Source organism: Tamandua tetradactyla, chromosome 2 (assembly GCF_023851605.1).
Source record: "Tamandua tetradactyla isolate mTamTet1 chromosome 2, mTamTet1.pri, whole genome shotgun sequence".
NCBI classification, from domain to species: domain Eukaryota; kingdom Metazoa; phylum Chordata; class Mammalia; order Pilosa; family Myrmecophagidae; genus Tamandua; species Tamandua tetradactyla.
This window is the reverse complement of record NC_135328.1, coordinates 4,271,271-4,293,590: the sequence shown is the minus strand read 5'-3', so window position 1 is coordinate 4,293,590 and position 22,320 is coordinate 4,271,271. Positions and strand designations below refer to the sequence as shown.

At 38.7% G+C, this 22,320-nt stretch overlaps 1 protein-coding gene, 2 long non-coding RNA genes and 1 pseudogene across 3 annotated transcripts in view; 3 read left to right on the top strand and 1 right to left on the bottom strand.

The window, feature by feature from the left end:
• Positions 1-11,663: 11,663 nt before the first annotated feature.
• LOC143665607 (uncharacterized) overlaps positions 11,664-22,320 on the bottom strand; it is a 53,178-nt gene continuing 42,521 nt past the window's right edge. The window contains exons 2-3 of the long non-coding RNA XR_013167114.1: positions 12,690-12,739; positions 11,664-11,732 (exon numbers count right to left, since the gene is read on the bottom strand). This is a non-coding gene — a long non-coding RNA (uncharacterized LOC143665607). The remainder of the gene's footprint in view (positions 11,733-12,689; positions 12,740-22,320) is intronic.
• On the top strand, positions 11,830-11,922 carry LOC143675319 (U6 spliceosomal RNA; annotated as a pseudogene).
• Positions 15,612-17,738, top strand: LOC143665601 (uncharacterized). The gene is made up of 3 exons (XR_013167109.1): positions 15,612-15,924; positions 16,673-16,826; positions 17,022-17,738. It is a non-coding gene; the product is annotated as an uncharacterized LOC143665601 (long non-coding RNA).
• Positions 18,087-22,320, top strand: part of ZNF782 (zinc finger protein 782) — a 46,159-nt gene continuing 41,925 nt past the window's right edge. The window contains exon 1 of the mRNA XM_077139164.1: positions 18,087-21,719. Coding sequence (XP_076995279.1) covers positions 21,542-21,719 — 178 coding nt within the window. The 5' untranslated portion in view covers positions 18,087-21,541. The remainder of the gene's footprint in view (positions 21,720-22,320) is intronic.

Here is a 22,320-nt window from a genome sequence, read left to right as displayed (position 1 = left end):
GTAAGAAATCTCTGCCTAATCTGGTTACAGACATTTTCATCATTTTTTACTTAATGCATATTTGAAAGTTATAATGCCATTTGTTAAGAAGTATAAACATTTTTCATTGAATTGCCTTGTACAATTGGAAAGAATTGACTAATTTTTTATATGGGTTTATTTCTGGACTGTATTCTCTCCATTTATCTAATACCACATGTTCTTGATTCTATTGCTTCACAGTTTGAAATCAGGTAATGTGAGTCCTCCAACTTAATGCTTATTTTCAAAATAGTTTTGGATATATGAGGTCCATTCTTTCTCCACTTAAATTTTAGAATCTTTCTCAAAATAGCCTTCTGGTGTTTTGATTGTGAATGCTCAACTTTTTATAACCGTTCCGAAAGGATTGATGTCTTCCATTCGGATCTTTCCAATACAGGGACACAAATCTCTATTTTCTTCAGGTTATATTGCGGGCTTATAACAGAAAAGACACCTCTGACTTTCATTTTTAAATAGTCTGCTACTTGAGGACAGACACTAGTGGAACAATGTAATAGCAGTGACAGTTTAGATACTGTTTCAATAAATGTAGCATAATGCCTAGAGCATTATCATAGTGTTACTTTGAAAGCTTGGGTTCTGGATACATTTTAAAGGTAAAGGCAACAGAATGAAAGTTTCACTATAATTTGCATATGTTGTGAGCCGCCAAACTGTTTTTACAAAAGTGATAAAAAAAATCTCATTTTAGTTTTGTTAGCGTTACTCTTGTCATGACTAAAATGGAGCATCTTTTTACGTGTGTTGTCCATTTATATATCTCTTTTGGCGAACTCTTTATTACTTAACTCATTTTTAAATTAGTTTACTGAACTTCTGATTATATTCTGTAAATTAATCAGTCTTATTTTTGTGATTTTAAATTGTGTGGCTTTACCATAATTTGTCATTTGTGTTTTTGCTTTGCTTATGATTTTTAAAATTGCCGTAAAAGGGGACGGGCCACAGTGGCTCAGCAGGAAGATTTCTCTGCCATTCCGGAGACCTGATGCTTGCCCATGCAAAAAAAAAAAAAAAATTGCCATAAAAGGACTTAACTTTTATGCTAATTTAGCAGTCTTGTCACTTATGCATCATTGATTTTGAGCCCTGCTTAGGCAGTTTCTACCCTGAGGTTTTAAGGGAATAATTTCCTGTACTGTTCTTGGATTCAATTAATTTTTTTTTTCCCATTTAGATCTTTAAACCATTACAAGGTTAACTTCCTATGCAATGTGAAATAGAGATATAATTCTCTTTTTCTAGTTGGCTTCTAGTTATTTTTATGACATTAGCTGAAAAAATCCAGGCTTTCCCACTCATTTCAGCTTCTACATTTAATATATTTATAAAGCAATATGAGTACATACATATACATATACAAATGTCTGTGTTTGTGTGTGTATGAATATCTGCCTATTCCTGATTTTCACATTTGTTCTCTGTTCCATACATCAGATCAGTCAGTCCATCGTATACCAAACCACAGTGCTTTCATTGTTGATTTACAAAATTTTGAATATCTGGTAAGTTATTGTTCATAAACATTCTCTGTCTATATGCTTCTTCAGATTTCCATATAATCTCTGAGTTAAGATAAGCAGCATGAACTTTGCCAAGAGAAGCACAAAGTATAAACATAAATAAGAAGAGTAATATATATCATGATCAGATTATGTATATTTAGTAATATGCATTTCATTTAACAATAAAGCTGAATGTAATTATTACATTAACAGGTTAAAGGAGAGGAATCATATAATAGTATGATTTGATATAGGAAATGAATTAAAGAACATTTAATATTCATGGCAAGGATCCTTAACCTAGTAAGAACAGAAGACAGCTTCCTTATTCTCACAATAACTTCTGCAAGAAAACCTGATGCCTGCATTATATGTTACAGGGTAATGCTGAAGGCTTTCCCTTGACACTGAAAACATTGTATTGCAAGTCCTAACAATATAATATGTAATGTCACATATTACATTATAATTATATAAATATAAATATTGGAAAGGAAGAACTTAAACACCATATCAGAGAGCTCACACAAGGAAGAAACATTTTGATGTAATGAAGGTGGAAAAACTTTCAGCAAGAAATCAGAACTAAGAAAATGTCAGACTGTGTGATTGTGAAAACCTTGTGTCTGATGCTCCTTGTATCTACCATGTCAACAGAAGAGTAGAACATATGGAATAAAAATAAGTAATAGGTGGAACAAATGTTAAAATAAATTTAGTTTGAAATGCTAGTGATCAGTGAAAGCGAGGAGTAAGGGGGATGGTATGTATAACCTTTTTTTTTTCTGTTATCGCTTTATTTCTTTTTCGGTTGTCTTTTTCTTTCTTTTTCTGAATTGATGCAAATGTTATAAGAAATGATGAATATGCAACTATGTGATGATATTGAGAATTACTGATTATATATGCAGAATGGCATGATATGTTAATGTTTTTGTTTGTTCTTAATTAATAAATAAATAAATTTAAAAAAAAAAGAAAATGTCAGAGAACCCACAAGGAATAGAAGACCTGAGACTGACTGGAGTAAATTTGGGAAAGCGAACAACCAGAAGTTAAACCTAACATCAGAGAGGTTTGATGTGTGGAAACATAAGAGAGAGATTGTAACTATAATAAATGTATGGAGGCTTTTAGCCAAATTCAGGGATTTGTTGGATTATTGGCTGCCTTATCCATACCCAGAGCTCCTGAAGCATTTCCCCTGATGTTCTGTAGAGGGCTCTTATTAAAATTTCCTGCAGATTTCAGGGAGATACACACATATGAGACCTACAAAAATATGGTCTGCTTTTTCTTAGATTAGTTGTTTTGCCAATCTTTTAGCCTACAGCACACTTTGATTCTTAGTTATATTTAGTGTGAATTTGGGAATAGTTCTGAGCTTTCATCAGTACTTCACTCCTTTTGTCCACTGCTATGTTTGTAATATATTTTGGACACCATTTCTGGTTTTTTTCTTGATTAATATTGTCTTACCCTATATCTTCCAGGATTTATTGAAATTTTCTGGCCACCCTGACATACTCCCTGTATTCTTTTTTTGTCATATACTCATAGTGGGTTTTGTATTTAGTTGAATGTGTACATTGGAGGCAGAGGACGCAAATGTGTGTGTTCACTCATCTAAATTAGAGGAATCATTTATGCATAATATTGCCTCTTCTTTTAATTTAAAAAACTCTACTCTGTAATTTCTTTCTGAGCAATTAGGAAATTACTTCTCAGCTTTCTTGACCAGTTGCTTTTTTTACCAGCTTCCTTAAAAAACTAGTTCTTTTTTCTCCTTGGCTTAGATGTCCTTTCCATGCCAGTGAAAATCATTTAGTGACTTCAGTTACTATTTTAATGCTTCCCAAATTTGTATGCTCATCCTAGAAATCCCTTTTGTGCTCTTACACAAATCTTCCTGTATGTTCCGTGGACATGGGAGCTGACTGGTTCCGTTGTGGCCCTCTGCCCACCCATGTTCTTCACTCTATCCTGCCCGAGTCTTTGGCATCAGCACTCGCCCTACTGCTCACCAGCTCCTCCAGTGGCTGCCCTGGAAATCAGTGACCAAACGGCGTTTCTTTCCTTTATAGGATTAGTTTCTTAATCTTTACTCCCATTGCATTGCCTCATGTAGGAGGTCATCTCTTAAATTTGTGTCTTTTTTTCGGCTTAAGACACTCCTTACTCTTCTTCTAGAGTATTGCTTTTGAAAGATAACTCTGTTTGTAATATCTCTGCATTTACATGTTTCTTCAATTGTCCCCATTATTCCAGGTGACAGTTTTTCATAAGTGTGTGTGCACGTAACTGAGAATTAAATATAATTATAGCTCATTGAACTTTACTTATATGTGTATTCACCTCCTGATATATTGTAATGTAGCCAAAAAGCAAATTCTTGTAACTATTATAACTCACTGAACTGCAGCCAGATGCCTTAATGCTTTGCTTTGTAACTACATGAATAGCGTCATAATAATCTACTGACCCTGTAGTTATCTTGTTTTGTAACTTAAAAGTCTTTTGAGTCTGTTATCAGCCCCCATAATGTTTATTAATGAAAAATCCGGAGCCAACTCACCCCAATTCCTACTTCCTTGGATAATCAAAGTTGGCCTGCTTGACATCGCTGTAGCACAAACGTTTAACCTACAGCAACCTCTGCCTTATCATAATACTGAGTCATGCCCATAATCATATTGAGTTCCCATTTTTCTTACATACGTCTTATGATCAAGTATGTAAGCTGTCTGTATGCGCTCTGTAATTAAACTATCTCTAACCTCATCATCTCAAACCACTTACTCATTATCATAAGTTAACCTTTGCCAAGATGCTATAAAACTCTCAGAAGCTCTCTAGTTTGGGGAGATAGAGCAGAGGCCTGAAATCCTCCTATTCTCCATGTGTCCTGCTTTGCAATCAAAGCTCTTTCCCTCTTTGAAGCCCCAGCATCATATAGATTGGCTGTTATGTACTTCAAGCAGCGAGCCCACCCAGCAACATGTACCCTCGAAATTGCTCAGGACAGCCTATTGGGATATAGAAAAAGATTACAGGAAGCCTATTTAGAATAACTTTTGTCTAAAAATATAGGGAGTGGGCAGTGCAACAGTGGCTCAGTGGCAGAATTCTTGCCTGCCATGCTGGAGACCTGGGTTCAATTCCCGGTGCCTGCCCATGCAAAAAATAAAAATAAAAATATAGGCAGTGCTATCAGTAGTATATTATTTGGGCATAAGAAAAATACTTATACTGATTGTGTGATAGTACAAGGTATATGACAAAATTAGGGCCACAATAGGCATATTTTATTATATGCTGTTTTAATTCTCAAGAGTAAACGTGATAAGAGATTCTAGAGGTATTTTCCATTTCATCTGTTTCTGAGCACTTCAGATTGACCAGAGATGTGCTGTTATAGGCCTCCAAGTCGTTCAAGGACGTGGCAGTAGAGTTCACCCAAAACAGATTTTTCTGCAGAAAACACAGAGTTCCCATATACACCATGCCATTATTAACCAATTACATTAGTGTGGTAACTTTGTTATAATCAATGAAAGAATATTATAATTGTACTATTAACCGTAGTTCATAGTTTATATTAGAGTTCACTGTTTGTGTTTGCAGTCTGTTTTGTTTTTAATTTTTATTGTAGGAACACATATACAGCCTAAAGATTTCTGCTTTTAACCCTATTCAAATATATAATTCTGTGGTATAATTATATTTACTGGGTGGGCCATGGTGGCTCAGCAGGCAGAGTTCACACCTGCCATGCTGGAGACCCGGGTTGTATATAACTTATAGTATATAAATTTACTGTATTTTAGTACCAGCAGGACCATCCATTAGGTTATAAATGTCCTGGAAATCTCCACTCACTAAGATTGAAGTTTATATATGTTCCCTGCCTATATCATTTATAATCATGGTTCTAAAATACTAATTTTTAAAATTCCATCATTTCTCCTAATTTTATCAATTGATTTTCTATAGTAAGAGATTTCTTTTTCTGTATTCATCTATTTGTGCGCCCATATGTGTATGTGTGTAGGTATGTCAGTATAGGCTCTTGGATTATTTATTCAGTAGGTTGTAACACTGAACTACCATTACTTCTTTTGCATTGTCTGGACACTAGTCGTGAATGCTTCCACCTTCTGCCTGGTGAATCTTTCTGACTAGTCTCTAGACTTTTGTTTCAACGACTGGTAGACTTACCTGGATAACCCTGGAGGAATTGGATGTTCTGTGTACCTGCTTCCAAGGGTCTACAGCCTACTAGGGGCAGAAAAAAAGCTTGTTTACAAAGGATTTCAAACTGTTGCACGGAGTGAGAAACTTATGAGGCACCTCATCATGCCCTGGCCCCTTTCCTATGTCTCCCTTTCATTTATGAGACTGATTGATGGTGTGCCTTAGTTTCCTGGGCCTGCCACACAAAGTACCACAAACTGGGTAGCTAAAAGCAACTGACATTTATTGTCTCACAGTTCTGGAGCTAGAAGGCTTAGTCAATATGTCAGTTCCCTAAAGTCTGTAGGGTTTGACAGTAGCTTGCCCATAATCCATGACCTTCTTTGGCTTGTGGATTAACTCAGTCTTTGCTTCTCTCACGTGGCCGCCTTCTCTCTCTATCTGTGTCTAATTCCCTCTCCTTATTAGGACATTAGTCACAGTGATAGGCCAACCTAATGCAGTTTGGCCTCATCTTAACTAATAATGTCTTAAACAGTCCTATTTCTGAAGAGGACCACATTCACGAGAGTGGGGATTGGAATTTAAACCTTTCTTTTTGGGCTAAAAATTTGGGTGATAGCCTGGTGTTTTGACAGAATGAAATCTTGAATGTCTCATCTATTTGCCTAACTCTCCAAATAACTAAATATAGTAAGCATTCTGATTACTAGATTTCAGTACCTGTCCAGTTAACTAAGTGACTTAGCTATTAACTCTACCATCAACCACCTCTGACCTGAAAGCTGAAATGACAGGCACTCTAGCTGTGTAACCCATGGATGGAAGGAAGCTACAGAGTATTCCCAGGGTCATGGCTGACTCCTTTCTCAGACTTAGGGTCGTCTGCATTCTTGATCAGCGCCCTCCCCACTGAGCATACTCACATTCTTCAATATCAGGTAAATAGGAAATAAACATTCAGAGCCACCTCCAGCCCCTTAGCCCTAAAAATGATGTGAAAAAGGTTCATTAGCTGACTAAGGTGCAGCCAAGCTTATGGCTATAAATTGTTCTGTGCATGTTTCAGGGGGGAGGGTCCATGGTTTCCAGCATATTTTCAAATGTTTTCTAATTTATATGACCAAGAGTGTTGGCAGTCACTTCTCATAAGAGACCCACAAGAAACTTTTGCATACTATGGTCTTCCTCCAAGTCTATTTGGCAGCCTGTCCAATCTATACTATTGACATCTTAGGGCATCAGGTATCAGGGGAGAAAGTGCTGGGCTCTGGCTGACTGCTGAGCCCAACCTGGAGTTCTGCTCACTTGTGGATGCAGTTCTCCATTATTCCCACCTGGCAGTTCTTACAGGAGAGCTGTGGTGGAAGACAGAGGCCCAAGGGAGTCTGCCAGCCCCTTTCTTGCTAGTACCTTCCTTACTGCAGGTGACCAATTTCTACTCCCTTCACAGCAGATGCTCCTCACTCTCAACTCTGGGACGAGGACGCTGATATAACAGTGTCCTCCTTGGAGCAACACTGAAAATAATAATTGATATAATGATTTCTAATTCATAAAAATACCAAGTAGTAGACAAAATAGAGGTCTGAAGCAATGAACAAGACTTTATCCTATAAAAGCTTAATGTTAAATTGTTACATTTGTACAAACAGAAAACCATAGAGCTATTAAAATTGTAGTGAAACTATGAATATATTCATTGAAAATATCAACAATATATTGATAAATTTTTCAATATTTTCTTTGAGTCCAGATTGCAGACAAAATTGTTAGGCAGTTATACAAAGACCATGAACCAGAAGGAAAGACAATATGTGCCAAGGTAAATGGGCCTCTAGGCCAGGACGACTGTTAGTCTAGTTAGAGGAGTGGCTGTGTGTGAAGTTTATTGTTGTGCTCATTTATGTTGAACTCTAGTGTAGCTCTGCGCCCCAGTGACTACAGATTCCCACTGGTGGCCTTGTTTCCATCTCCCTCCTTAGCGGTATGCCTTCCCTTTGTGGTACTTCCTGAAGGAGTCTGTGTTGCAGCTGTTGTAAGCAGTTGGATCTACTGTTATTATTATGGCCCCCTGTGGCCTGGTGGTGGGGGTTAAGTAAGAGGAGGTTACCTAGTGTTCTGATTAAGTCCCAGTGTTTGGAATGCACAGCAGGCTTCTGTCTCGTAATTCTACCTCCTCTTAGGAATAGCACGTCCTACCCATTCCTTACCCAAGTATAGAGAATCTCTGCATCTCCTTGGTCCATGGACTTGAAATCCTTTGCCCTATAGATTAAGGCTCTTGTTTTTGCTTTTTCACTTATATGAGATTCGAGGGGCTGTGTCTGGATGGAGTTCCCTACCCCTAGATACTCTGGATATCCACCAGTTCCCTTGGGCTGTAGGCCTCAGAGGTCCTTCCTCCTTGCTACTTAATAGAGAATGCTATGGGTGGATTTCATGGCTTCCGTTGCTTTCCCCTAGATATCACAATGAGGGTGCCTTGTCGTGACTCACCTCTCACCTCCCTGTAAGCTTGATGTGATTCCTGGAGGAAAAGCCTGCAAAAGTTTCGAAAATCCCCTGCAAGTGCCATTTCCAGGAGCTTCATGCTCTCATGCTAGTCCACACTTATCCTTCAACAACTGGTCAGAATTTCTAATTTAATCTTTCAATCGGTTTATATGGCATCAAGTGGCTTCTATCTCAGTCAAGAAAAAATTTGTGTCCTATGTCTCTCTGAAGGTTCCTGACTCTCAGGATTTCAAGATGGTTCTTTGTTTCCTGCCATCGGGTCTTACGGTTTCATGAAAAGTCATTAAATTGCTCTCTCTTCAGTTTTATCTTGCAAAGATGGAAAGGATGTGTTTCTAAATCTCTGCATCCCTGATGAGAAACCAGAATTCTTTACCACTTTTTAAAATGTATGTCAGTCCGGTGGGTGTGATAAGATGATGCCTTTTTATTTTTTAATTCATATTTATTGATTAATAGTGAAGATGAGTTATAATTACAGCTTTTATTAGTTCCATAAGAATTTTTTAACGAATATTTGACATTTTATTTTCAGTTCGTAAGAGCTCTTGTAATCTTTTATGAGACATAAGAACTGTGAATGAGTTTTTCTCCATCTCCTTGGGAGATATTTATCCCTCAAGTTATTTAATGATTATACAGTGAAATCTTTCTCCCTGTATTATATAATTTCTGGATATTTGTCTTGGTGTGGAAGTTTCTACACTGTCTACATTGTGCATAGGTTTTCCTTTTTTTATTGTTTGTCTCATACCAAGATTACTAGACTGTAATCTTCTCATGGAAAAGGGCTCAACCTATCTTGTTCATCATTATATCGCCTGGACCTAGAACTTTATCTAGTGTGTGGCAGTGACTCAAAACTATTTTTGAATAAATAATTTTTTTTGTTAATTTTACATGTATGCACCATCACTGAACCACCCAAAATGCTCTGAAGTGGAAAAAGGAATATTTTCCTCAGAATATAGCATATGACCTTCACTATAACTTTAACAAGACCTCCAAGCTTTATATATGTATCTCAAAACTCAAACACTTATGAACAGATCCATTAAGATGGTTTACCACTCATGATTTTTCTACTAAAATTTTATATTATACATTTCCCGTGTATCACCTGAACATTACTCCAAAACCTTCTTGCTGTGGGACTGGAAGATCCATTTGTTCATTCTCAACCCCCAAAATGAGTGAATGAATTTTTCCATCAACTGATGGCCCAAAGATGAGTACTTCTCCATGAGGGATCAATCAGAACATTTTTCTTAGACATTAGATTATTGAAAAAATAAGAGTGGGAAGCAAAAATTGTTGATAGACAGTGGATCATATCTAGTTCTAGCTTTAACTGAGATGAAATTTATTATATAATCACCTACATTATGACCGTTAAGCCCTTCCACTGATTTTCTAAGACAACAAATTCTTTTTCCCCAACCTAATTCAAGTTGAGTTTCTGACATGAGTTTTATTGTTGATCTTCTGGATCTAGACAAATATATATTCTCAAGTTCTATGGAAAAATGAACACAATGCTAGGAAAGCACTGGAAAATGTAGAGCTATAAGGGAGGACTAACATTACCATATATTAAACCATGCTACAAGACTCTGTAATTAAAACAGAATGGTACTGGTACAGAATAGAGAAGTAGATGAATGGAATATAAATAAATTCAAGGATAGAAATAAAGTTCCAAGTATGAATGGAAGACTAGTAAATGATAACGTTTACATCTCAAATAGTGGTGTTTTAATAAATAATGTTGGCATAATAGGGTCATCATTTGGAAAAGTTGGAAGTAGATGTTTCTTACTATACAGAAGAATAAGAAATATAAGTATGAGATATATATTTGGGCATTTATGATGTCTCCACTCAGGCTGGTCACACTCTAACATCTCTGGGAATAGCACCACTTTAAACTCTCCATTCAGTCACAATTCCCTTCCTCACTGACTTCTATTCTTTGTTAAGTATCGCAGTGTCATACTTTGTTCACCTGTACCCAAAGACCAGAATTGACCTTTACTCAATTTCATGGGCTCCTTCTCTCACTGATCTTTCTTATTCATAAATTCCAGTCTTCTCAGAAGCCCCAACATCTGGTGTGTTTCCTCTACCCAGTGTGAACTCCTGTGTTTGTTTGATCTCCTTGGGCCAAAGTTTGGGAATATCCCAGGCAGGTAAGACTGAGGGAATGTGGAGCTCAGCCGCTATGTTTTCCCTCTCTGAAGGGTCAGAGCCAGGTAATGTCTTGTCTAAAATCTGAAAACAGTTCCTTTAAATATATTTTTTCATTTGATAGTTGTTTTTGGTGGAACCATAAATCTGATACCTGTTATTCTCTCTGGCTTGGATGCCTTCCTCAATTTGGCTGATTGCTTCCTCATGGTTTCATTGATCTTGATTCTTTACCTCTATCTTTTCTGTTAGGTTTTATTTGTTTCTACAGGTTTAACTATATTTCATTTTTTGTCAAGAATATTTCCAGTATAGTACTATATGCTTCCTTTTCCATCATAACTAGAGCTACAGATCTGTTTGTCCAATTTTTAATTATGTTACAATTGGTTATTTTATTCATTTGGTTCAGTCATCCATTATAAACTTTCCATCAATCTTTTTGTGATTTAGTTTCCATTCATATCTGTTGCCTAGATGTATTATTTCATTATCATTCAAAATGGTGATTTTCTAATGATACCATTTCTTCAGTACTCATTAGATACAATTTTTCCATGGTAAATTATGTAATTAGTGATCTTTCTTTCTAAATTAGAGCAAACAAGTGTGCTGTAGAATGCTTGCCTTCCTTGTGGGAGACCCGGGTTCGATTCCTGGACCATGCAACCCACAAAAATACGTAAATAAATAAATTGATTACAGCAAACACAAGAATATAAATGATAGAAGACTAATTTAAATGTAAGAGTCCTAAAATCCACTCAATACAATAGTGTACAAAACAAATGAAGTTACAGTTCATAGAAAAAAAAATACAAATGACTTTAGCACTAGGAAAATAATTTCATCCTTACATATAATAAAAGAAATGCAAATATAACCTATAATGGTTGTATTCTTTTTAACTGTTAGATGAAGATTAAAAGAAAGCCTGGATCCCTGTTTCTGCTTTTGAGGTTGTGGGATAACAGACTATTGTATGCATGGTATACGGTCATGGAAATCAGTTGGTAGGAACTTCTTCTTATCTTCTGAACCAACCACATCATTTTCAGATATTGATCCACAAGTATGCTTGCACATGTTAATTATTGTCTTGAAAAAGTTACATATTGTGACCATAATAGCAGAAGACTACATAGCTCATTAACTGAAGGGGTAATAAATTAGGAAACATCAATACATGGAATCATATGTATTTTTATGTACTTATTTGAAATGATAGAAGAGCCTGCTGGAAGACAATTTTGAAGAATTCCTCTATCAGTATATAGAGTGAAGCTTTCTTAGACAAAAAAAAAAAAAAAAGAAATAAAGTATTGATAAAATTAATCCTAAAAAAATAAAAAGATTTTTCCTACTAAAACTAACTTGTCAAGTGCTAGCTTTGGCAGCATATGTACTAAAATTGCAACAATACGGAGAAGATTAGCAAGGCCACTGTACAATTCGTGACGCATTCCATTTTTTTCATTGAAGAACCTGTTTTTGCAAAATTGACCATTATAATTTGTCATGGAGAACTAGCAAACCCAAACATTAAACAGGACAGTAGGAAAATATTTAAATTTTCCAGGGAAAGAGCTGTGAGTTGATAGGAAATGCTACCTTCGTAGGCAAAACCACTGGTTGAGGCAGGAGGATCAGAGTTGAGGGACTTGGAACCAGGCTCTGCCACTGCTCATTGTCTGGTGGAGCCTCGTTTCCTGTAACAAAGGGACCCCAGAGCTCCTGCAGGGTATGCTTGAGAAATAAATGAGCTGCAGTGTGTGAAATGCTGCACATGGGACCTGCAGTTACTAAGCCCTCAAAATACTTTATTTTTAAAATATTTGGCTATAAATGGGTTAAAGCTAGAATGGAATGGTTAACAACTTCATGTTACCATTTCTCATACAGACTAGTATAGGAAATCAATTCACATGGCCCTGTATAAATAAATCAGAAATAGCCTCTATCACGTTTATTTTAATGAGAGGGACTTTCCATTAAAAAAACAACTTTATTGAGATATAATGCACCTAGCATACAATTCATTCTGTATATCCTGTACAGTTCAATGACTTTTATATATTTATAGAGTTGTGCAATTCTTAACTCCTGCATTACTCTAAAAAGAACCCCCATACCTACTAGCAGTCACTGCCCATTCCCCCTGCCCCAGCCCCAGCCCCCTCCTAATTTGTATTCCATCTCTGAATTCACCTATTTGGACATTTCATATAAATACAGTCTTACCATATGTGGTCCTTTGTGATTGTCTTCAAGGTGCATCCATGTTGTAGCATCTGTATACAGAAAGACATTACACATGTTGGACAGAAACAAGAAAATCAAGCCCCGGCCAGGAAGGGTCCAGATCTGCAAAGTCCTGTTTGATCTGATCCTGTCCTGTAAAGAGCGAGTTTTGGGTCAGGTAGTGGAAAATCTGAATTCCAGGGAGCAGGAGACCTGGCAGCCTGTGCATGCCCTCGAGGTGGATGTGCAGGACAGCCGGGAGGCCACTAATGGTCAAGAAAATTAAAATTAAAAAGTAAAACATAGCAATAACTGGTCAGGATATATATAAGACATTTGAAAAGTATTTGCAGCGTATAACACAGCTAACTAGTTATTCCAAATACATAAAAATTCACAGTTCTGTGGATAAAAGCACATAATAATGTTCTGTGGATACTCCAGAACATTAACTGATACTCAATGAGACATTTCTTGGTAAAGGCTTTCGTATATCCATTCAAATGTTTGACTCTTCCTCTTGCATTTATATTTCATTAATAATGAACTGTGGATAAAAGCTTATGATTATTCAGAATGTTTTCAGGAATATCTCCCATGTACGAATCTTCTTGCATGAAATTCTAAAAAATACTAATCTATGGTGACAGAAACCAAAGACAGCTGTTCCTAGATGGAGTTGTCTGGATAGGTGAAAAAGTGGTCCAATATATTTGAGCTCTCGAAAGATAGAGATTTACCTCAAGGATTGAGTTATATATGGTTTCGAATGCATGGCTGTCTTTAAGAGAGCCATCATACCCCGAACTGCACATATGAGTATAATGTCAAGTACCATCTTCTCTCCCTTTCCCTACTACAAAGGACTCAGTGTGAAGATGAAATCAAGGAGAAAAAGCATTCTTCTTTCCCCCAGATAGACTTAAGCAGCCAGGAAGCCCAGTGTTATAACCAGAAACAGTGGATGTGGTCAAACATCTATTATTGTTTAGTTACAACAGATACTCTGCTCTAGACACTTTGTCTGAGGCTTACTAAGTAATCAGTAATTAGGATTCCTTGTACCTGGCATACTGTCTGCAATTTTAAGACCTTTCAGCTTTGTGAAAATGAACACTTTCTGATAAACTGAGAAAAAGTGTGAGGATAAAGGGGCTTCTGAGAGTAGCTTTTTCACTTCTCTCCCCAAATCCCAAGGGGCACTCCTAGTGTAACTCATCCTAAAAGGAGATGTCTACTCACTTCAGGACCTGTCCTGACACCCTCCTTTATTTACTCCAGGTCCATAATCAGAGTAAAAACCCAAATATGCCTAAAACGGAAGTTTCAATGGAGCTCAAGATCTTGCTCAAAAGTACAAGCAGAACTGGGTAGCCCACATGAAAGTGGATTCTCGGGATATTACTCCACAAATGATGAAATACATTTGGATGCAAAGTTATCAATATGAGTATACTCACCATGGATGCCCGAGCAGCCCATGCAGCATTTCACAGCTGTGAAATATTTATTTTCCCAGTGGAACCCTCACAAATAGTTTTTTAAAACTCTGGGTATTTCCAGTGCACAGTCATAGTTGAGAACTATGTATCTGTAGGGAATTCTTGGTGCGTGTACATATATATGAAATCTCAGTCTTTTGAGCATAAAACAAACATAAGTCTCCAGTAGGAATTCAAATCCTCTTTCCCAATTCCTCCCTATATCCTAGTTTATAGAGAGAAGGCTTCAAGTGAGAGGAGACTGGGTTCCTTTGAATAAACTTCTGGGTATTTAGCTACAAGTATATACCAGGAATCATTTCGAAACATAAATAACCTAAGAATAAATTCCTGGTTATTTAGTTACAAGTGTGCACCAAGAGTCATTCCTAAGCATTCCCAAGGGAGATTGTAGCATGGACAGGTTGAATCTCTTCCACCCACAGCCCAGTGGGCATGGTAGCATAATCTAGAAGTGACGGCTCTCGCAAGTAGAGTCCCACTCGGGTGGTTCTCCTGTGATGAAATGAATTATTCCCAGTTCTCACGATTTAGCAAGATACATTTGTTCACTCATTTTGTGATGAAGAGAGATGTTCTGAGTTTAGATTTACACTGACTCATATCCAAGGGCTTAATGAGTACACTGGCAGTTTGGGGCTAAAAATAAAAAGTGAAAAATTGGTAACACAAATGTCATGGATAGACTTGGAAAACAGAGTGGGGTTTATGAATGTTTACCAAAGAATAGGACATTAGAAGTGGAAAACAGGAGTGTATCTATATATATCCTGATGAGCCATGAGTTGGCTATTACAGTATTCCCCTTCCTGAGGCCGTAGCTCCTACTGGGGTGTTTTCTGCCCGTTTCCAGTAACCCTCCATCCTCCCAGCTCAGCCCCGGTGGTGATAATGCTCCCGACTGCCACATGTCACCTGGGACCTCACCAACCCTGCCCCTGGATTGTGAGAAGGCCTTGCTATCAGACTCTCCTCAGCTGTCCCAGCTGAGAATGACATGTCTTTCTTGTGGAGACCCTGATTAAGGGGAGAGCACTTTATCTCTTATTTAATGTTTCTCTCCCAGCAACTGGAACGAGGTCCACTATAGAGCAGGTTTTCAGTAAATATTTGTTGAATGAATTGATCACTTTTTCTGTATTAGTGATCTTAATGTTAAGAGCTATTATAATTGATTTAATAAAACCCCACCAGTGGCTTGTAGTTATTATTTGTAATTGGTTAATAATTTAAAGTTTGTTGAAAAAGCTCTGGGGGGCTCTGGAGGCAGCCGGGTGGGGAGACCTTTAAGAATCACCCCGCCTTCTACACCGCGCAGACGCACTCGCGGCCCTTGGGAGCGCTTCGGACCTCCACCCCGCGCGGCACTCTGGGAACGGAAGCCGGGCTTCCTCTGCGCATGTGCAGCCGTAGCCCCGCCTCCTCCAGGTGCCCTCGGTGGCCTGCCGGGAAGCGACTCCAAGGCCCGGGTTTTTACGGGTTACAGGCCGCGCATCCGGCTGAGGGCTGCCGGGACCCGCCGGGAGGCCTGGGCGTGTGCCGGGGAGCAGGAGGGGTGTCCGTGGGAGCGCGCCCGGAGCTCCGGGCGCCCGCGGCCCGGCCCAGGCCGGTGTGAGCGGATCCCGGCCAGTGCGGGGCCTGCTGAGGAGCCCTCCTGAGGAGACGCCGCCGCGGTGCGGAGACCTGGGCCGTGCCGCGCCGCTGGACGCGGGAGCTCGAAGCCGAAGGCGCAGGTCGGTGTGTGCATAAGTGGGCCGTGCGCGTGGCGGGAGGAGCGGGCCGTGGGCCTGCGGCTCCGGAGAAGGACCCGAGTGGACCGAGGTGGGGAGCTTGGTGAGCATCAGTCTGAAGACGAGGTTCTGAATGACCGCTGCTGCGCGACGTTGTGAAAGTTCGTTGTTTACGTGTAATTACACAAGTGCCAGTTACTCCCCGGGCACTGAGTGCGCACCGCGTTACTAGTTAGAGGACACCCCGTTCTTGTAGTGTGTTGTGTGACCCTCCCAGCCGTCGGCGCTGTCGGTGTAACGTTGCGCCCCGAAAGGAAAGCCCTGCGCCTCCGTTGGTGGCGTGCCGTGCTCCTGTCCCGGGGTGGCTCGCCCGTGGGGAAGCTTCGCCCCGCCCAGGCCCCTCCTGGCGTCACACCCGCCTGAAGCAGGGTTGCAGCCTTCGCCGCCCCTAGCGCGGTGACCTGTTCCCGGGTCTCGGGGCATAGGTGCGGGGTGCACGGGGATGGCGCCCTGCCGTGTGGCACACGCCTCCTGGCGGCTTCAGAGCCCTTGTCAGACAGCGTTCCGGCCCTTCCTGCAGGCCTGTCACACAGAGTTCCAGGAGTCGGGGTTTTGGCCCTCAGAAGAATTCGTTTCCTGGGGCCGTTCCCGCTCCAGGAGGGAAGTAGCCCTAGTGAGGTAGGAAGCAGGGCCTCCGGGAGCTGGAGTCCTGTCTGGAAGAGTGTTTCTCTGACGTTTCACCTCTCACCAGAGCTTCGGAGGAGAGGCTGAATTGCCGAAAGGAGCAGGCGCTGATGTGCTCTGCGGAGAGCAGGTCTGGATGCCCCTGGCCTTGTTATCGCCTGCCGAGACCACCACCGTGTGTCTGACACTGGAAGGTTTGGACTGGCCTTGAGATGCCCGAGGTGAGCTGCGGAGGCCCAGGGGTGGGGTGTCCCGGGGAGGCCGCTTCACAGGGGGCTCGGGTGGGCAAGTAGGAGAGAGAAGGGGACACTGCTGCAAGTGAGGAAGTCCCGTCCACCATCCCTAAAGGGCTCCTGTTGCTTTCGTTCCTCCCGCTGTTCAAATTATGTCCACTACCACATGTGACGCTGCTCTAGCCTCACAGAGTCCGAGAAGGAAGCTTCGCGGGGAGTTGCCGTAGATCTCTTTCTGGCTCTTGAAAGACATTGGGCCAGACTTCAGTAACTTGTCCAGGGACATCCTGCTTGTTTGTAGCAGAGCCAGGAGAAGAACCGTGTCATTCACTCCCACAGATAAGTCACCAGAAGCATCTTACCAGAAGGGCCTTTTGAGAGAAATTGCATTGCAGTTAAAACAAATAATTAAAAATCCTTGCCTTAAGACAGCCCGTTTCTTTTAGTCTGCTTTCTGTGGACTTTCTCTCTAAAATGATACAGCATTACTGGGAAAATAGATGAGTGATGTACCGTGAATAATTTCTGCTAACTTATTTATTTTTTTAACACACAAATTTATTATGCCCTACATATAAAACAAAATATTTGGCTTTCAAACTTTTTTTAAAAAGATTTTTATTTTGAAATGTAGAGTCACATGAAGGTATAAAGAAATGTACAGGGAGGTCTGTGCACCCATCACCCAGCCTACTCTTATGTTAACATCTTGCACAACTATAGTACAGTATAAAATCAGGGAATTGACATTGGTTCAGTCAGTGCAGCTTATTCAGACTTCACTAGTTATACATGTATTTGTGTTTGTGGTTTCGAAGTTACTTTTGATGAAAAATCGTGTCATCCTTTGGTGTACTGTAATTCTCCTAATCCAGTTTTACTTTTATTTCTTTGTGTTTTTGTCAGAAGGACACAGACGTCATTGTAAAATTGACTGAGAAAAGTTGACATTCATCCAGTGAAGAGCTGCAGGTTTAACCGTACTCATTTCAGAGTTGGGCATGGACAGATACTATCACCTGAACATGGTCCTTTCATGCCTTTTCAAGGCCAAGAGGGCCCTCTTCCCATAGGAAGCCTGCGTTCCAGCGGAAGTGATAAGATTTGGAGGTGGTAAATCCGGGAGCTGGAAGGCAGGCCGGATCTCCTGACCTCTTCCCGTCTCCCCCAGTTAAACAATCACAGTTCTCCACCTTCTCCTGAGAGCCGCAGAAAATGAAAAAATCTGAGGTGAGCTTTTTATTCATTCCCCATTTTGCATTGTAAAGGATTTATGAGCTTTATAAGGGCCCATACGTTAATTGGAAAAGAACTAGAGATAGGTTGAGGAAAATTTGAGAGAGATTCCCCATTAACTCTGATGTTTGCTGTCACCTTTTGGTAGATGACTTACGTCAGCACAAGTCACTTCCCTGTACCAGGTTGCTGAGGTGCATGTTAGTTATGAATTTGCATTGAATTATATTGAGTACTTTTTGTGTATTTACTGAAAAAAAGCACATTTCTTTACTGTGATCTATAAAAATTGTGAATAGCATAATCTATTTTCTAATGTTAATTTGTTTATCTTTTGGGGGGTTGATGCATGGTCTGGGAGTTGAACCCAGGTATCCCGCATGGAAGATGAGCATTCTACCACTGAACTTATTTTCTAGTGTTAATGGATTCCCTAATGCCTGTGTAGACCCTGCTCGCTGCTGTGTTGTTTTTCTTACCTGTATTCCTAAGGGTGTTTATTTTGGTTTGTTTTTATGTGTGGGTTTTTTTTTTTTTCAGATACTATGTTCAGGATTTTTATTTATGCATTACCAGGTTAGATTAGAATATAATTTTCATGTGTACCTGACATATATGTTGTCAAGTTTTAGAAAGAAATGGTGCCTTTTCTGCTGTTTTCCTTTTTAGTAATCTAGATGAAAAAGCTGTTATTTGTAGATTTCTGTGAAACTCACCTATGAAACAGACTGTTTGTGTGAAGATTTTGATTATTGAGTTGATTTATGAAAAAGTCATAAATCTATCCTTGGTTTCTATTTTTTTCTTAATTTTTGTTATTTCTTAGAAAATTGTTTGTTTTTATTTATTTTTTGCTGTGTATTTCCATGAGCTTGTTTATAATCTCTTAGGATTTTAGAGTCTTTTTCTATTTATATCAGTAATAACTTTTTGATCTGTTTTTAAATTCTATTTTAGTTTTGAGGCTGCCGATCAGAAAAGACAAAATATGGGGCGGGCCATAGTGGCTCAGCAGGCAGAGTTCTCACTTGCCATGCAGGAGACCCCGATTCGATTCTCAGTGCCGGCCCATGCAAAAAAAAAAAAAAAAAAAGAAAAAAAAAACAATATGTTCTAGTTGACCCAGTCAGGAACCTGGAATTTCATAGTTCTGGATTTTGGAATTTGTGCTGTCAGTGTTCTCTAAATTTTTGAGTAGAGGTTGGACATACACTCACCGTATTTGTGCTCTACATCTCTGCGCACCTACCTGTCAGCACCATTTGCTGAGAGGAATAAGTACACTTTCTCCATTGAATTGCTGTGGTACCCCGTTTTGAGGTGCTGTATGTAAGTGATCTGTTTCTGGATTCTGTTCTATTGTTTGATCTGGGGTTATCCTTTTTAACACCACACTGTCTTAGTTAGTGTCTCTTTACAGTAAGTCTTGAAATGATGTATCTTCCAACTTTTTTCTTTTCAAAATTGTTTTGAATATTCTGGGTCCTTTGCTTCATTATATAAATTTTTAAAATTAAGCTTGACTGGTGAACAAAAGCCTGTGTAGATTTTTATCTTGATTTGATTGCATGGCATCTTGATCATATTGAGTTTCTCTATATAAGTGAGATAGAGAGTTTTGAGCTGAGAAAAGACAGTTTTGGCATGTATTTTAAAAGAATGGCCCTGAGAACAGAAGAGGAATAGTGAGGCGTTAGTGGAAGTAAAGGAGGCACGAACAATTAAGTAATTCTAGCAAGAAACGGTGCTCTTGAGGGTGATAGCAGTTGTGATACTTGGAAGTGGTCAGATTCTGGATATATTTTGAGGGTAGAGCCAGCAGGATCAGAGTACCTTTTTCACCACAGCCTTGCAGATAGAGTGAGTGTATGCTGTGAAGCTTTTTGAATTGTTACCAACGTGATAAAAAGATCTCTCAGTTTAGCCTTATAAGCATTCATCCTCCCCTCAGTGAGGTGGAACATCTTTTTTGATTCTTTGGAGTTTCTTTTTATTGGATTGTTTCTCTTTTATTTGTTCTTCCTTTGATGTGCTAATCTTTTAATTTCTGTGTCAACTATATCTTCTGTGTCAAGTATATCTTGATAGCCCTACCTTGTGACGTAAATTATAGTTTTCTGTTAGTATTTTTGCCTTGCTTACGTTTTTTGGCTGTAAAGTCATTTGATTTTTACATTGTCAAATGTAGCAGTTTTTCTTTTATGATTCCTAAATTTAGAGTCATAGTCAGATGTTTTTTCCATTGTAACGTTGTAGAGAATCATCCATGTAGTCTTCTAGAATGTGATTTCGTTTTAAATTCAGAGCTTTTATACATTTGAATTTTGTCCCACTCTGTGTATGAGATACAATTCTAACTTTTATGTCCAAGAAGGCAATCTAATTATCCATATGACATTTACATCCAGCCTTTCTCCGCTCACTTGTATTACAGTTAAGAAATGGTGAATATTTGTGTTTCTTTGTCTTTTCTTCCATAGACCATTGCATCATATACAGGGACTATACTGTTTTAATTATTGAACCTTTTAAAAATGTTTCAGTATCCAGTAGGTCAGCTTTAACATAGATAATATTTTTTAACCCTTTCTGGCTATATATGCCTGTTCAGTTGCTCATATTCATTTTTTGAGCTAAGATAAGGAAAAAAATTTTAAAATTTAAAATTAAAATATTAACCTTTTAAAAATATTTTAAAAGGTTAATATATCATATCAGAGTTATTGGTATTCGAGCACTTTACGTTTGAGTTAATCATACATCAGTGTAATTTGTGATGGTAATAGAATAAAGAGAGAGCTCAGTGCTCATATGATTATGCTCATATGAATGTGAGAATATTTAATATCTACTCATTATAAGAATTATTAACATATTAGAAATAAAAGGGATCTTTCTTCATCTTATATATGGTATCTTAAAAATAACCTACTATGATAACATTATATGTTATGACTTAATATAGAAGACTTCTCCCTGAGATCGAAAATATAGTATTGGAAATTTTAACCAGAGATATAAAGGAAAAAAAGTGTAAAGTACAAGGATTAGAAAGGAAGAAATAAAATAACCATTTTTTGGACATGAAGTGATTGTGTAAGTAGAAGAAGCAGAAGAATTTGCATGTAAACTATTAGAATTAAGTTAGCAAGTAGCTGGATACAAGGTCAGTATTTTAAAAAATATCAAAATCATTGTCTGTATCCTAGCACAAACAGTTAAAAAACAAAAGTTTATACTGTCATACAGTCTGCAGAAGCGTCATCAGATATTAAACGTGAGAATTGCTTTGTGCTTCTCTGTTTTCCTCCTCCATACCTTGAGCTCCTGAAGCACTTCCTCTGACCTTGCATAGAGAGCTTTCCTCATCAAGCTTTCCTACAGGATCCTAGGTATCCTTTGTTAGCATTTTCTTTGAAACTCTGAACAGTAAACATGCTAAGAGTTAATTTCCTAAGATATTTTCCATGTCACCAGTTTCTGAGCCCTTCAGATTGACCAGAGCTGTGCTGTTACAGGCCTCCGTGTCGTTCAAGGACGTGGCAGTAGAGTTCACCCAGGAGGAGTGGCAGCACCTGGGCCCTGCCCAGAGGACCCTGTACAGAGATGTGATGCTGGAGAACTACAGCCACCTCCTCTCAGTGGGTGAGCACATCCTAACATGTAACCCCCTGTTGAGGGCATTTCTGCTTTTCTTTTTTAATTTTAATCACATTTGTTGAGGTCTATTTAACAGAAAATAAAATTCAGTAAAAGTCTGATGAGTTTTCAGAAATCTTTATCTGATTAATGCCATCAAAATCATTATTTGGAATATTTCTGTCACCTCACCTTTTCTTATAGCCCTTTGAAGTGAGTCTTCTTCCCTGTCTACCCCTCTGTCCCCAGCAGCCACTGGTTTGCTGTTTACTGCAATAATTTTGCCTTTTCTTGAATTTTATATAAGTGGAATCGTAAAGTATATACTCTCTTGTGTCTGGCTTTTTTTTAATATATACAACAGCGTAATATTTTTTAAATTCGTATGTGTGTTGTATTATCAATAGTTTATTCTTTTTATCCTGAGCAGTATTCCTTTATACAAATATACCTTAAATTATTAGTTATCAGTTGATAGAAATATGTTTTGTTTTATTTTTTCCCCAGTTAGGGCTATTATGAATAACGTTACTAGGAACATTTGCATACAAGTCTTTGTGTGAACATTTTTTTTCACTTATCCTGTGTATATGTTTAGGAGTTTGCT